This window comes from Salvelinus namaycush, chromosome 5 (assembly GCF_016432855.1).
Source record: "Salvelinus namaycush isolate Seneca chromosome 5, SaNama_1.0, whole genome shotgun sequence".
NCBI lineage: Eukaryota > Metazoa > Chordata > Actinopteri > Salmoniformes > Salmonidae > Salvelinus > Salvelinus namaycush.
In genome coordinates, this window is record NC_052311.1 from 47,632,693 (window position 1) to 47,648,309 (window position 15,617).

Below are 15,617 nucleotides of genomic sequence, written 5' to 3' on the forward strand. Positions count from 1 at the left end.
ACATCCCAGGTTTTGACCCTCGGTGTATGTTGTACTGCCTCTGCCCAGAGGCCCAGGATTTTTGTAGCACGCCCTATTGCAGCTCTGATCTCTGGATGCACAAGGATGTTTTTAAATGTATGGTTCTGCACAGCTTGCTTTTGTGGCAGTGTCTATTAGATGCTCACCTGTGCTGTAGTAGCCACTGTTCAAGTCCCAATTTCAGTTCTCTAAACTAGTTCCTGGTAGTCATCCACCATAATACATACTAGAAAATGCTCTAGTGGTTAGTCTCTTGATTAGAGTTTCTGTTCAATTAGTAAAATAAAACTAGGAAAGGAGATAGAGAAGAATCCAGGATTATTGACATGCACACGGCAATAGGCTCTTCTCCCAGAAGTGTACCATGCCTATTTTGGCTTTAGCCAAAACATGCAATCTCAGACAGCATTTATTTATCAGCAGATTATATTTTTATTTGCATAGTATACATTTTTTGTATAGGACAGGCACATCTTTCTGCTTTTCAACCCCTACTTATCTTGCATTTATCAAACAACAAACGAGACTCAAACAAAGGTAAAAAGGAGCACTTTGTTTCCCTTTTATTATACTGTCACCTTCCAGTAATATGAACATAGGATTGCTGGTTCAAGCCCCACTCAGGCTCTTCCTCTCTCAATCAATACATAACTGTGAATTGATAATCCCAGCGGTCTCAGGCCTTTGTTGGAACTGGAAGCCCTTTTCACTTTGATGGGATGATACCTTTTAAAGAAAGAGGAAATAATGTCTCACTTTGTTAATGAGGTCTTCTCCCAGAAGTCTCAGACAGCATTTATTTATCAGCAGATTATATTTTTGTTTGCATAGTATACATTTTTTGTATAGGACAGGCACATCTTTCTGCTTTTCAACCCCTACTTATCTTGCATTTATCAAACAACAAACAAGACTCAAACAAAGATAAAAAGGAGCACTTTGTTTCCCTTTTATTATACTGTCACCTTCCAGTAATATGAATATAGGATTGCTGGTTCAAGCCCCACTCAGGCTCTTCTTCCTCTGTTTCCCTTTTATTATACTGTCAATTTCCAGTAATATGAACATAGGATTGCTGGTTCAAGCCCCATTCAGGCTCTTCTTCCTCTCTCAATCACTACATAACTGTGAATTGATAATCCCTGCGGTCTCAGGCCTTTGTTGGAGCTGGAAGCCCTGTTCACTTTGATGGGATGCCTTTTAAAGAAAGAGGAAATCATGTCTCACTTTGTTAATGAGGTCTTGGACCTCTTGGTTTCCCCTTATTTCCTACAGGCCTGGTGTTAACAAAAACATCCCTACTTTACCTTAATCTACTACTGTAACTGTACTGGGGATATTATCTACCTGGCTAGCAGATCCATTTAGCAGATAAGCAAAACATGTTGAACTGACTTCATGAGCACGTCCCATTTGTTACTGTATGTTTGAAACGTCACAGCTGTTCTGGTAGCTAATCATATGTCACGTTACTTGAACCGCAGTTGCTATCATCATAGGAGGAACTAGTTAGCTTTACATGCCACACTGAATAATCGGTGAAGAATTGGCAAACATTCAGTTGAAATCGGAATATTTAACTTCACAGGTAGGAGCTATCAAGTAAGTAAATAACTAGCTAGCTAGGTGGTAGGTAAGGTAGCTAGCTAACGTTAGCTGACTTCATACAGCTAATGGTAAAGTTAGCTCAAGGCTAGCTCGCTAACTGCTGGCTAAAAGCTAACGTAGCTGTGTGATACCTAGCTACACGTTTCACTGTCGTTCGTGTGAATATTCGTGTGAAATTGATTAGACCATCACATTTGTAGAAGTTTTGTAGACATTTCTATCAAGAGAACGCGGACATAAATGTTTTGTTTGACCATACTTCAAGGCAAGGATGTTAGCCATTCAGCTAGCTAGCCATTTTAGCTAGATAGCTATGGCAGCTTCCATGAGCGTAAACGTTAGACCACACAGTATCTTTGTTTAGGCAGTAGCTAGCTAAACGTTAAAGTTAGCTAGGTAACTACCCATTTGAAATTATATTAGCCACATTATACGATGGATATTGTTGAATACTCGTTTCAGATTGGCTTCAAGAGCATTCTAGGCCGTACTTTATTTTCCTATAACGCACGGTACATCAGCATGGTAGAATTCAATGGCTATAGTTCATTCTTACATTTTCTACGTTTGAGCTGATTTTTGTTAGCAAAAGTCGAATTGAAAACATTTCATTCGATTTTCATAATAGCAATTTAGGACTGATGGCTTGGTTAGCTTAACTGGTAACTCTTTTGGTTTGGTTACCAAGGCAACTACTACAGCAATATAGTAAATTTGTTTGCTACTTCAGTGGATGTGGAACACATTTCTACCTGCAAATGAACACATTTCTAGCGGCAAATGTGTTAAAGGTGCACTATGTAGAAATCACTGTGCCATTTCCTGTTTGCTAAAATTCGAATAGTTTGCCTAATTTAAGTTTAATGACTAAACAGTTTTGAGAATCATTGTCTCATCTAAACTGCTGTGAAATATATTTTCCATAACCAAGCATATTGTATTTTCAGCTGTTTGAAGCTGGTGTACCAAACCGAGAGTAAAAGATGCAAAAACAAAACTTAAGAACGGAAGCATAGAAATAGCGTACATAGAACAGATTTACCGCATACACTTGCTTTCAATGAGAACGACAGATCTATAACTCACATTTCTATGTGAATTTGGTCAGGTCACAGCTCAGTGCTCCATGCCCAAATCTGTGGAAGATTAGTTCCACTCCGCTAGCGCATAGCCCCTCATTGATTAACCCTTACATAATGCTATTCATGACAGCATTGATATGATACTTTATTCTATTGCCTCTGTTACTTGACACACAGGGTAAACATAACCATGGAGGAACCAGGTGCTGATATAGAGGTGACTGTCAAAACTTTGGACTCCCAGAGCCGAAGTTACACTGTAGGCGGACAGGTACGTTCTCATTTCCAACGGAGCGCTTTTACAGTAGCCTTACATATACTGGATATAGGCCTAATCCTCACACCGGTGTCTTTTTCTCAGTTGACAGTTAAAGAGTTCAAGGAGCACATTGCCACTTCAGTTGGGATTCCTGTGGACAAACAGAGGCTGATCTACCAGGGCCGAGTCCTGCAGGATGAGAGGACCCTGACAGAGTACAGTGAGTAATGCTCTCTGTGGAGTTTCCTGGGAATCAATACAAAACGGCCACATGCTAATAAACATGAAATTAGTCCAGACAATTTTATCTGGAGCAGCACACAGCTGCAGCGAAGCATCTGTGAACACAGAACAGAAACAGTCAGATATCTTTCTCTATATGTGATCTATAGAATAACTCTTATTCACTTATTCCATGACTTTCAAGGCCATTAATGCACAGATGTAAGCCTATTATACAACTGCACACCATCAGAACTCTTGAGTACCCATCATGTAATTGCTGTAAGCCGTTTGGCTGCTTTGCACATCACCTGATAGATTGATGGAGCACCAGTGTCCTCTAACATGAATAGAGATGATATTCCTTGCTCTCTGTTTCCTCTGTCTCAGACGTCGATGGAAAAGTCATCCACCTGGTGGAGCGGGCCCCCCCTCAGCCCTCCCAGCCAGGCTCGGGGTCAGGGGGAGCAGAGGCCGGAGCGCCACCCTCCTCTACCACCTCCCAGGGAACGTCCCAAGTGCCCCCACACGACCGCAACGCCAACAGCTATGTCATGCTGGGGACCTTCAATCTCCCCGTTAACGTCATGGACCCTCAGCAGATCCAGGTACAGCTTTTTTGTGTGTGTGTGTTACCCCTTTTTGGATAAAATTTGTCTTGGTTCTATGGTTTATAATGATATCCTGAGCGCCTGGTGTGGATCAGCACTGATATCTAGCCTGTACTGTCTACTACACTCTTATTAGATGTCTGTCCAGCAAATGATGTCAGGTTTGGGTGAGAATGCTAGGAATGCCAGAGTCAGCACCAGCACCGGGGTAAGAAATCAAATATATGATTTATAACATCCTCATTTATGGATTTTATCTATCAATTTCTATATATATACACAAAATGCTATGAATAAACATGTTGAGTAGCTGTCAACTAATACTCTTGCTGTCACAGAGCAATGGTTCCATGAATGTGCACATTGATATGGACCAATCGGTGCAGAGTGAGCCCAGGCTGAGACTGCTATTGGCTGAGAACCTGCTGAGGGACACCAATGCTCTCATCGAGAGGATGGAGGTGAGGTGTTAAGTTATAAAGATTAGAACAACTAGGAATACCCACAGTACAGACCTATTTTTAATGAATACACTGGCTCAAACGTGAAACATAAGTATTTGGACAAAATGTTACTTGAAGATATTCTAGGCAGTCTCAGGAAGCAGGTCTATTTGAGTTCGAAGTAATTCAATTAAGATGACTGAGCAACGTCCTGCCGTTGCCTGCTACCTTGTCGCTCAATCTCAGGATCAACCAAGCGGCACCTCAACCCAACCGGATTCTGCTGCTGCTGCACCACCTCCCTCTTCCTCCTCCTCCACTACCTCTCCTTCCACCCAGCCCATGGACACATCTCCACCTTCATCTACTCCCCCTCCATCCTTCTCTTCCTCCACTCAAACAGAGGGAGCCGCCCAAGCTGGACCCAAGTAAGACATTATTGCTAACTATCGCTGTCCTGCATGTTTTTTTTTTTTGTTCTATGCTGGATGAATTAAAAAGTTATCAAACTGGGCATTTTAATGTGAATTAAGAAGAATAGGGCTTAATCCAGAACTTGAGACATGCATGCAAAATGTTCACTTTCGCACAGAATTTCCCATTGACATCAGCACATGAGACTTGACTTTGGACATCGTGGTTGTTATTAGAAGACCTGTGATGCATGTAAGGATAACTCATCCCCTCTCTCCCCTTGACAGTCACCCCAGCCCAGCAGAGCTGGTGGAGATGCTGTCAGAGCTGAGGAGGGTGGAGGAGAGGCTTCAGCCATTCGTCCAGAGAACACACTCTATCCTAGAGTCTGCTACCACTGCAGAATACGCCAACACCGTAAGCTTTTCACCACTGCATTCTTCATAACTTAGTGCTTTGTGGTTAGGTACAATTCACATGCACTGATCAGACATAGAAAGTCATGAGTGTTTGCTGAATTGCCTTGTATTGTAGTCGGACTCTTACAATACTTGTCACTTTCCCCACATGACTACCCGAATAAAATATCAAAACACACATTCTCAGAAAATGGCTTAAGCGCTCTTCTTGTCACACACAGGAAAGAGAGGAAGATCAGCGGATTCTCAACCTGGTGGGGGAGGCCCTTCGTCTCTTGGGCAATGCCCTGGTTGCCCTTAGTGACCTGCGCTGCAACCTGCTGAGTCCCGCCCCACGCCACCTACACGTGATCCGGCCAATGTCTCACTACACCTCCCCAGTGTCCATGCCTGGAGCCGTGCACCATCACATCCCGCTACATGTTAGTCGGTGTTGTATCCCATTGTCAAACTTGTTTTGTTGTGACCTGGCAGATACTTAGACATATTACATTATTTCTGTCTTATGTACACTACCGGTCAAAAGTTTTATAACGCCTACTCATTCAAGGGATTTTCTTTATTTTTACTATTTTGTACATTGTAGAATAATAGTGAAGACATCAAAACTCTGAAATAACACATATGGAATCATGTGGTAACCAAAAATCCTTCAGTCTGCTGTCCGACTCATCCCAAACTATCTCTATTAGGTTGAGGTCAGGGGATTGTAAAGGCCAGGTCATCTGATGCAGCCCTCCATCACTCTCCCTCTTGGTAAAATAGCCTTTACACAGCCTGGAGGTGTGTTGGGTCATTGTCCTGTTGAAAAACAAATTATAAATCCACTTAGCCCAAACCAGATGGGATGGCGTATCGCTGCAGAATGCTGTGGTAGCCATGCTGGTTAAGTGTGCCTTGAATTCTAAGTCACACATAACACCACCTCCTCCATTCTTTACGGTGGGAACTAAACATGCGGAGATCATCCGTTCACCCACACCGCGTCTCACAAAGACACGGCGGTTGGAACCAAAAATCTCAAATTTGGACTCCAGACCAAAGGACAAATTTCCAACGGGTTAATGTCCATCGCTCGTGTTTCTTGGCCAAAGCAAGTCTCTTCTTCTTATTGGTGTCCTTTAGTAGTGGTTTCTTTGCAGCAATTTGACCATGAAGGCCTGATTTACACAGTCTCCTCTGAACAGTTGATGTTGAGATGTGTCTGTTACTTGAACTCTGTGAAGTACTTATTTGGGCTGCAATTTTTAAAGCTGGTAACTCTAATGAACTTATCCTCTGCAGCAGAGGTAACTCTGGGTCTTCCATTCCTGTGGCGGTCCTCATGAGAGCCAGTTTCATCATAGTGTTTGATGGTTTTTGCGACTGCACTTGAAGAAACTTTCAAAGTTCTTGAAATTTTCCATATTGACTGACCGTCATGTCTTAAAGTAATGATGGATGGTCGTTTTTCTTTGCTTATTTGAGAAGTTTTTTTCCATAACATGAACTTGGTCTTTTACCAAATAGGGCTATCTTCTGTATACCACCCCCACCTTGTCACCACACAACTGATTGGCTCAAATGCATTCAGAAGGAAAGAAATTCCACAAATTAACTTTTAACAAGGCACACTTGTTAATTGAAATGCATTCCAGGTGACTACCTCGAAGCTGGTTGGGAGAATGCCAAGCGTGTGCAAAGCTGTCATCAAGGCAAAGGGTGGCTACTTTGAAGAATCCCAAATATTAAATATATTTTGATTTGTTTAACACTACTTTTGGTTACTACATGATTCCCTGTGTTATTTCATAGTTTTGATGTCTTCACTATTATTCTACAATGTAGAAAATAGTACAAATAAAGAAAAACCCTTGAATGAGTAGGTGTTTTAAATATTTTGACCAGTAGTGTATTTAGTTACAGTTGAAGTTGGAGGTTTACATACACTTAGGTTGGAGTCATTAAAACTCGTTTTTCAACCACTCCACCAATTTCTTGTTAACAAACTATAGTTTTGGCAAGTCGGTTAGGACATTTACTTTGTGCGTGACACAAAGTAATTTTCCCAACAATTGTTTACAGACATTATTTCACTTATAATTCACTGTATCACAATTCCAGTGGGTCAGAAGTTTACATATACTAAGTTGAGTGTGCCTTTTTAAACAGCTTGGAAAATTCCAGAAAATATCATGGCTTTAGAAGCTTCTGATAGGCTAATCGACATCATTTGAGTCAATTGGAGGTGTACCTGTGGATGTATTTCAAGGCCTACCTTCAAACTCAGTGCCTCTTTGCTTGACATCATGGGGAAATTAGCCAAGACCTCAGAAAAAAAATGTGTAGACCTCCACAAGACTGGTTCATCCTTGGGAGCGATTTCCAAATGCCTGAAGGTACCACGTTCATCTTTACAAACAATAGTACGCAAGTAGAAACATGCGACCATGCAGGAGTCATACCGCTCAGGAAGGAGACGCGTTCCGTCTCCTAGAGATGAACGTACTTTGGTGCGAAAAGTGCAAATCAATCCCAGAACAACAGCAAAGGTGAAGATGCTGAAGGAAACCGGTACAAAAGTATCTATATCCACAGTAAAACTAGTCCTATATCGACATAACCTGAAAGGCCGCTCAGCAAGGAAGAAGCCACTGCTCCAAAACCGCCATAAAAAAGCCACTGCAACTGCACATGGGGACAAAGATTGTACTTTTTTGAGAAAGGTCCTCTGGTCTGATGAAACAAAAATGGAACTGTTTTGCCATAATGACCATTGTTATGTTTGGAGGAAAAAGAGGGATGCTTGCAAGCTGAAGAACACCATCCCAACCGTGAAGCACAGAGCTGCAGGAGGGACTGGTGCACTTATCAAAATAGATGGCATCATGAGGGAGGACAAATATGTGGATATATTGAAGCAACATCTCAAGACATCAGTCAGGAAGTTAAAGCTTGGTCGCAAATGGGTCTTCCAAATGGACAATGACCCCAAGCATACTTCCAATGTTGTGGAAAAATGGCTTAAGGACAACAAAGTCAGGGTATTAGAGTGGCCTTCACAAAACCCTGGGCAGACCTAAAAAAGCGTGTGCGAGCAAGGAGGCCTACAAACCTGACTCAGTTACACGAGCTCTGTTAGGAGGAATGGGCCAAAATTCACCCAACTTATTGTGGGAAGCTTGTGGAAGGCTACCCAAAACGTTTGACCCAAGTTAAACAATTTAAAGGCAATGCTACCAAATTCTAATTGAGTGTATGTAAACTTCTGACCCGCTAGGAATGTGATGAAAGAAATATAAGCTGAAATAAATCATTCTCTACTATTATTCTGACATTTCACATTCTTAAAATAAAGTGGTGATCCTAACTGACCTAAGAGACGGAATTTTTACTAGGATTAAATGTCAGGAATTGTGAAGACTGAGTTTAAATGTATTTGGATAAGGTGAATGTAAACTTAGGTTAGTTTTAACTTCATTTGATATCGTTTGCCAATGGAACACAGTACGTCAATGACATTTTGAAACTCATCTGCAGATGAACCTGGGAGCCACGGTCACAATGGCGTCCAATGGCAGACCAGCTACAGACGGACAGGCCCAGCCCATTCAGACCCCCGGCCAGTCGGACCAGCCAGGTCAGGGACAGACTTCCCCCTCACAGCCTCCCCCGTCCAATCAGCAGGCTGGACAGGGACAGCCCGGCCCCCGGGTCATCAGGATCAGCCACCAGACAATGCCGGTGGTCATGATGCAGATGAACACGGACGGTTTGTTGTCCCCTACCCGCCACTGATTGAATGCTTTACCACAACTTGCCCATCCGTTTCTCATCCACAAATGGCCCATTGGAAGTGAATAACTCTACCATTGCATTTATTCCCTATTGCCAAATGGTGTTTTCTGAGAGAAAGTTTTCTTTCTTTGACTGAAAGTCAGGTCCCTGTACTGCTCAAATCGATAGGTCTCGTTCAATTTTGGAAGGGTGTTATTTTTTAAGTGCTTGTTAAACCATAGTGTCCATTTGGTTTTACACACTGTTTACAGTTCAAACATTGTCTGTGTGTGTTTACAGACTCTGGTGTTCCTCAGGCAGCTGGACAGCCAAATGTTGCAGGAATGGGTCAGCCAGGTGAGTGTTGGTAACACTTCATGATGATGTTTTAGTACCTCTGGTTGTATCTCCGAATAACTGCGGACTAGAGTAAAGCCCAATAAACCAGAGATCCTGAATCCAATATTCAAGGCACAAAGAAACCTTTTCTTATACTTTTTCCCCAGGCTTCCAGATGCCCCCCGGTGTTCAGATGAACCCAGACTTCATGCAGTCCATCGTGCAACAGATCGCCCAGTACACCGAGGCTGTAGCTGCTGCCACCGGGGGTGCCATCCCTGGCCAACCCCCCCAGCCTACCCCCCCAGGCTCCACCGCTACCTCTTCCACAACCACCACCGGCCCTAACACCCCCACCACCACCCCCACGGCCCCCCCTCCGCCTTCTCCCGGGGCCCCCCAGGCCAGGGTGGTGTTCACCCGGCCCGCCTTTGCTCCCAGGATCCCTCCACCCGTCTTTGGCACCCGGGGGGCCACCATCAACCTGAGGACTAGCGTGCCGCCCATGATGGGTCAGCAACCAGGACAGGTGAGCATGTTTGTGATAGGGTGTTTGGTGCCCTATGGGTTTAGTGCAGGACTGAGGTTAATGTCTTGTAGATTTCAGTCAAGTTTTGACAAGAAGTTGTCAGACTTGGAATTTCAGTAGGAGGCTTTCGTGTTTGCTAGTCGTTGTGGGCATTTCCATCGACAGTAACAATTGTCTTAAGCTGTAGTGCTCTGAAATCTTAATGACATAGCCATGTTTGTATTATATGCTAACGTTAACTGTTGACCTATGACCTCTCCTCCACAGCCCTTCCCTCCTGCTGCCCTCAATCAGATGATCAGTGGACTGGTGGGACAACTCCTGATGCCTGGACAGATGGGTATACACCCCACCTTTCAAGCCTTTTATTTATTTTATTTTGAGGGGGGGGGGTTTGCAGAGTTACCAATCACACTAAAAGTGAATCCTCTCTTTGAAGTGTTAAGTGTACTGTAAGCTGACTCTAATTTTGTTCCTTCCCCCCCCAGCTGGTCAAACAGCCACCTCCTCTGCCTCTCATACCTTCTCCACTGCTTCTCATACCTTCTCCTCATCCTCCTCCAACTCTTCTTCTTCCTCCTCATCCTCCTCTGGCCCTATCCCCACCCCTGCTACTGCCCCTGGCACCACTGTTCCCCCAGGCCAGCCCGGAGCCATCCCCACCATGCCCCAGGGAGCCATCCCCACCATGCCCCAGGGAGCTCCCCCTGACCTGGCCCAGCTCCTGGGCTCTCTTCTGGGGACCGCAGGGGCAGTTCCTGGGGCCATGGGACCCTCCATCACTGTGACTATGCCTGGAGTGCCCGCCTTCGTCCAGGGAGTGTCTGACTTCATGCAGGTCTGTGGATTAGGACATATAGCCGTAGAGCCTGTTACAACAGAATGGTTGAAACCAAGATTACATCATCCCCCAGTTAACTGACGTGTTAGTTGTAAGAATACCTTAATGGTATCTTAACAACATATCTTTCATATGATACATTTTTATTTTCTCCCCGTCCATCATCCATCATCTCGCTCTCCATCTCAGGCCTCCGGACCAGTCTTCCCACCACCCCCCAACGGTGCCCCCCAGCCCCCTGCCTCTGGCACCCCCACCCCCCCACCCGGGACCACCCCTAACCCTCCCACGGGGGACGGTGCCGGGGCCCAGGGAGAGGCCTTGAATCCGGAGTTGTTCACTGGGATTGTACAGGGCGTCCTGTCCACCATGATGGGCTCCCTGGGCTCTCCCCAGAGCAACACTGAGAGCATCGCCCAGTTCATCCAGAGGCTCTCTGAGACCAGCAACATCTTCACACCCGGCACAGGGGACGCCATGGGTAAGAGTTTGTCTTGTGTGCTTTTTTCCCCTTTTTTCTCTGTCCTTTTTTCTTGTACCTTGCTCTCTCTTCCTGTTTCTGTCTATGAAGTGTAATCTCTTTCTCCCGCGTTCCCTCTTTTTCTCCCATGCTCTCTCTTCCTGTTTCTGTCTATGAAGTGTAATCTCTTTCTCCCGCGTTCCCTCTTTTTCTCCCATGCTCTCTCTTCCTGTTTCTGTCTATGAAGTGTAATCTCTTTCTCCCGCGTTCCCTCTTTTTCTCCCATGCTCTCTCTTCCTGTTTCTGTCTATGAAGTGTAATCTCTTTCTCCCGCGTTCCCTCTTTTTCTCCCATGCTCTCTCTTCCTGTTTCTGTCTATGAAGTGTAATCTCTTTCTCCCGCGTTCCCTCTTTTTCTCCCATGCTCTCTCTTCCTGTTTCTGTCTATGAAGTGTAATCTCTTTCTCCCGCGTTCCCTCTTTTTCTCCCATGCTCTCTCTTCCTGTTTCTGTCTATGAAGTGTAATCTCTTTCTCCCGCGTTCCCTCTTTTTCTCCCATGCTCTCTCTTCCTGTTTCTGTCTATGAAGTGTAATCTCTTTCTCCCGCGTTCCCTCTTTTTCTCCCATGCTCTCTCTTCCTCAAATGTTTTTGTTCCATGTCCACACAGTTGTCTCTCTCCCTCAGGTTTCTTTGGAGACCTACTGACCCTGGTGTGTCAGAACTTCTCCATGGTGGATCTGGTCTTGCTGCTCCACGGCCAGAACCAGCCCCTGGGCCGCATCCAGACCCAGCTGTCTCAGTTCTTCACCCAGCACTACCTCAGCGGGAGCGAGCCCACCGACCACAACATTGCTGTGAGTGGGCCACCGTCTATATAACCGCCTCTATCTGGGATGTTACTGTCACCTGCCATTACTGTCACGCGTCAATTACTGTCACCTGTCATTAGTGTCACTGCACATGGGTTTAGACAAGCTACTTGATGAGTCTCATTATCTCTCCCTCTTTCTCTCTTTGGTTCTTTTCACTGTGATCATAGGCTGCTGCTGATGGTCTCATCAATGAACTTGAGGAGTACATTACCGAGAGCTTTGTAAGTACCGTAGTTCACTTAGGCTGCCCCCTTTATAGTCAGTGGTCTTCAAATTGCTCAATAATACCAGTCACTTTTAAATTCTCCCCGTGGCCAGTTGGTCAGAGGTGAATCAGTCACTCACATTTCTCTCTTTGTCTTGGTCCTTCAGTCTTCAGTGGCAGTGTTGGAGGGTGTCAACGTCACTCAGACCAACCTGTCCTTCTTCAGACAGCAGTTAACGCGTATCGCCACACACATACTCCGCTGCACAGGTAACATTCTTTCTTCATTGTGCCAAATTATTTTATTTGACGCAATTCATCTGACCTGGCCTATGAATGTCAGTGCTTTTGTCACTTATTGCTGGGGGTTTTTCACCTCCTGCAGACAACACGTTTGGGCCGCAGCTGCTGCAGATGTGCAACCAGGGGCTGTTTGAGTGTCTGGCCCTCAACCTGTACTGTCTGAGAGGAGAGCAGAGTGCCCTCACTTCTGTCATCAACCACCGCATAGTCAGTACACACACACTCTCTCACACACACACACACACACACACACACACACACACACACACACACACACACACACACACACACACACACAATGTTCCTTATGACATGATATACAACCTCCCACTCCATGTCTCTCCTCCTTCCATCCTGGTTATCTCTGTCTGTCAGATGATTTATAATACTCCTTCTATAGATTTGGAAAAAAAGAGCTAAATGGAGGTTAAGTAGGTGTGTTGACCCCTCTCCTGTTACAGAGGACGTTGTCGGCTGACATGAACCCCAGCCTGGTTAACTGGCTGACCAGTATGCTGACCATGAGGCTCCAGGTTATCCTGGAGCACATCCCCGTCACAGAGGACCAGATACTGCATTATGCCGTCCACACACAGCAGGTAATTAACACACACACACCATCTCTCAAACAGGTCATAGTGTTATTTTTTTTTAAGCACACTGTTAGTGTTTTAGAAGGCTGATTTACTGGACTACTATCTAACAATGCACGCGGATACCATCATTTCCTAATCAACTGTCAGTTACGATAGCTGTCATAGATTCCATTACCACATTCCATTCAAGCAATATATGTTAAATGGTTTCTTTCCAAGGGGGAGGCTTCTAATGCACAGGAGCCTCAACGTGCCCAGATCATGGAGGTGAGGTTTTAAAATGTATTTGTAAAATTCATTATATTGTCCTCGATATACCTCGGTGTGTTGTTTCTTACCATAACTCTCTTTTCTCTATCGCCATCCCACCTTAGATGGAGGCCATCCACTCCCCAGCCCCGGCCACCACAGCTGAGGAAGCTATGGCGTCATCACAGGATACTAGGGCAGAACCCAGGGAAACTGGAGCCACCGGAGGGGCTGCGCCATTGGGTGGCGCCATGGCAACAGCTGAAGCCAGCGGGAGGGAGGAGCCTGGTAGAGAGACTGAGGCCTGGACTGCTGCCGTCCCTGCTGTAAGAACACTGTTCAGCTCTCTCCCACTACTTGCCCAATCCTTCTCTCGTCCACTTTAGTTTCTTTGCCATTCTCTGTCTTTTACTCTGTTCACATGCTGTTTACTCCTTTAAACAAAATAATTATACATACAGGCTTCTAGTTGAATTTATACTGAATTTTTGCAAAACTGTCGTTGACTTGTAGTTCTGATTCTTGGGGAAAGAAAATATGAAAGGAAATGATCCAACAATGGAAGTGTTTCGCCTAATCAGATCTGCATCCAAACCCATTCAAGTCTTAAAATCCAGTGTGCAGTTATATGGCTCTCGAGTGAGTTTAATTGTCTGTCTGTTATTCTGATCATGTCCGTCACTGTGTGATAGGAGTGGGTACCCATCATCAGACATGACCTGATCACCCAGAGGAAGATGAAGGCCCAGCCTCCCATGTCTGACGCCTATTTACATGGGATGCCTGCCAAACGCAGGAAGGTAAATAGATGCCCTGTGAATGAAACTAACGTATGTGCAAAAGACAAGCCCTGATCTCACAGGTCTTCCGTTATAGGAGGCATCCTGCAAGCTTTGTTGGTAGAATGATTCCAGTCCGTATCTGTTGTTGACCCTCCATGGCTAAAACATGGGAGACTTGCTATATCAGGGCTAATATAAACTCTGATCATTGTAGTATCAGCATGCTATGTTCAACATCTGAGTGCAAGGGCTTATTGTTGCACTAAAAGATGGATTGGCGTATGACCAGGGTGTGTGTTTTCAGACCGGACAGGGGGACGGCGCTCTTCTCTCCCTCTCCGACGCTGTTAGCAGGGCGGCAAGGACGGCCGGAGTCAGGCCAGTCACTTCCCCAGACAACCTGCAGGAGGAGCTTGACAGCCCTGAGCTCCAAGAGGCCTATGCAGAGCAGGTACAGTCCTCCACTAACACTCACTGACAGAAAAACAATCAGTTTCATTCCATGGCTTCTGTTAATATTACAGATGTCACACATTGACTTTGACACATGATTGTAAATGGGTGTCAGGGAAAATGTATGGAGTAAAGTACAATATTTTCTTTAGGAATGTAGTGAAGTAGTTTGCTTTACTATTTATATTTAAGCGTTTTGCACCACTGGTTGTGATTTTCAATATTGAACGATGATAGCTGATGCATTTTATATATTGAATGACCTTTTTTGTAATTGCCACCTTTGTCCTCTGTATCAGGTGAAGAAAGACATAAAGAAGCGAGTGAGAGAGGACCCAGACTTCAGCTCTCAGCAGTTCCCCAACACACACAGAGCTTTTTCATCAGACTCATAACCCAAACACAACTTGTTTTGCAACCCAATGAAATTTTACACATAACCAACCTGTATACATCATCACCATCCTTCAATTTTACTTTTGGATTGCTCAGTATCACAACTGAATGCAGTTAAACCTACCAATTTTTTGTTGTACCATAGATACCTTAGCATCTCCTTTTCACTAAATTACTGATTTTATTTTTCCAGTGCCTGTTTTTTTCCCACCCTCCCCATCATGGAACACACTTGATTTGACAAGTTTGTTTTAACTTTATTTTATGGATGACTTTTACATTTTAGCTTAACATCTGCAATGCTCCGTTTTGTTTAGCGTTACCATGTCAATATTATCGTGCCTATACATCTTACCTGTTTTTTGTTTTTCATTAGCTTCCCTGAAAATAAAAATGGCTTATTTCAAGAGTATGCTTTCATGGGATGAAAGTAAATGCTGTTTTGGTACATGAATGTAAGTGTGCTGAATAAATAACTTGGTACACAATGCTGTTTAATGGTGCTTGTGGAGAAACAATAAGTACCAGCCTTTCAGTTGTCTAGGGCAGTTATCAACTTTTTTTTTTAAAAACACAACTTTTCATTTTTTACATTACCCTAATAAAAACAGTTCTATAAGAATGAGGTTTGTGCAATAGGCCTAATACATTATCACAGCATATTGGCTATATTTAACCTTTATTTTAACTAGGCGTCAGTTAAGAACAAATTCTTATTTTACAGTGACAGCCTACCCCAGCCAAACCCTCCCCTAAC

At 44.3% G+C, this 15,617-nt stretch overlaps 1 protein-coding gene across 2 annotated transcripts; it reads left to right on the forward strand.

The window, feature by feature from the left end:
• Positions 1-1,458: 1,458 nt before the first annotated feature.
• LOC120048364 (large proline-rich protein BAG6-like) lies at positions 1,459-15,348 on the forward strand. 2 transcript variants are annotated; one of them, XM_038994280.1, is made up of 25 exons: positions 1,459-1,623; positions 2,889-2,982; positions 3,073-3,190; positions 3,583-3,800; positions 3,940-4,011; positions 4,142-4,264; positions 4,493-4,674; positions 4,948-5,077; positions 5,301-5,501; positions 8,599-8,698; positions 9,136-9,192; positions 9,342-9,703; positions 9,971-10,043; positions 10,192-10,541; positions 10,734-11,025; positions 11,689-11,858; positions 12,044-12,097; positions 12,249-12,351; positions 12,467-12,591; positions 12,846-12,983; positions 13,200-13,247; positions 13,355-13,555; positions 13,922-14,029; positions 14,316-14,462; positions 14,764-15,348. In XM_038994280.1, the coding sequence occupies exons 2-25, from the start codon at positions 2,902-2,904 to the stop codon at positions 14,857-14,859; spliced, it is 3,549 nt and encodes a 1,182-aa protein (XP_038850208.1). In that variant the 5' UTR covers positions 1,459-1,623; positions 2,889-2,901; the 3' UTR covers positions 14,860-15,348. The 2 variants fall into 2 exon arrangements, with proteins under 2 accessions (XP_038850208.1, XP_038850209.1); XM_038994281.1 differs by having other exon boundaries at positions 1,459-1,609.
• The last annotated feature ends 269 nt before the right edge of the window (positions 15,349-15,617 follow it).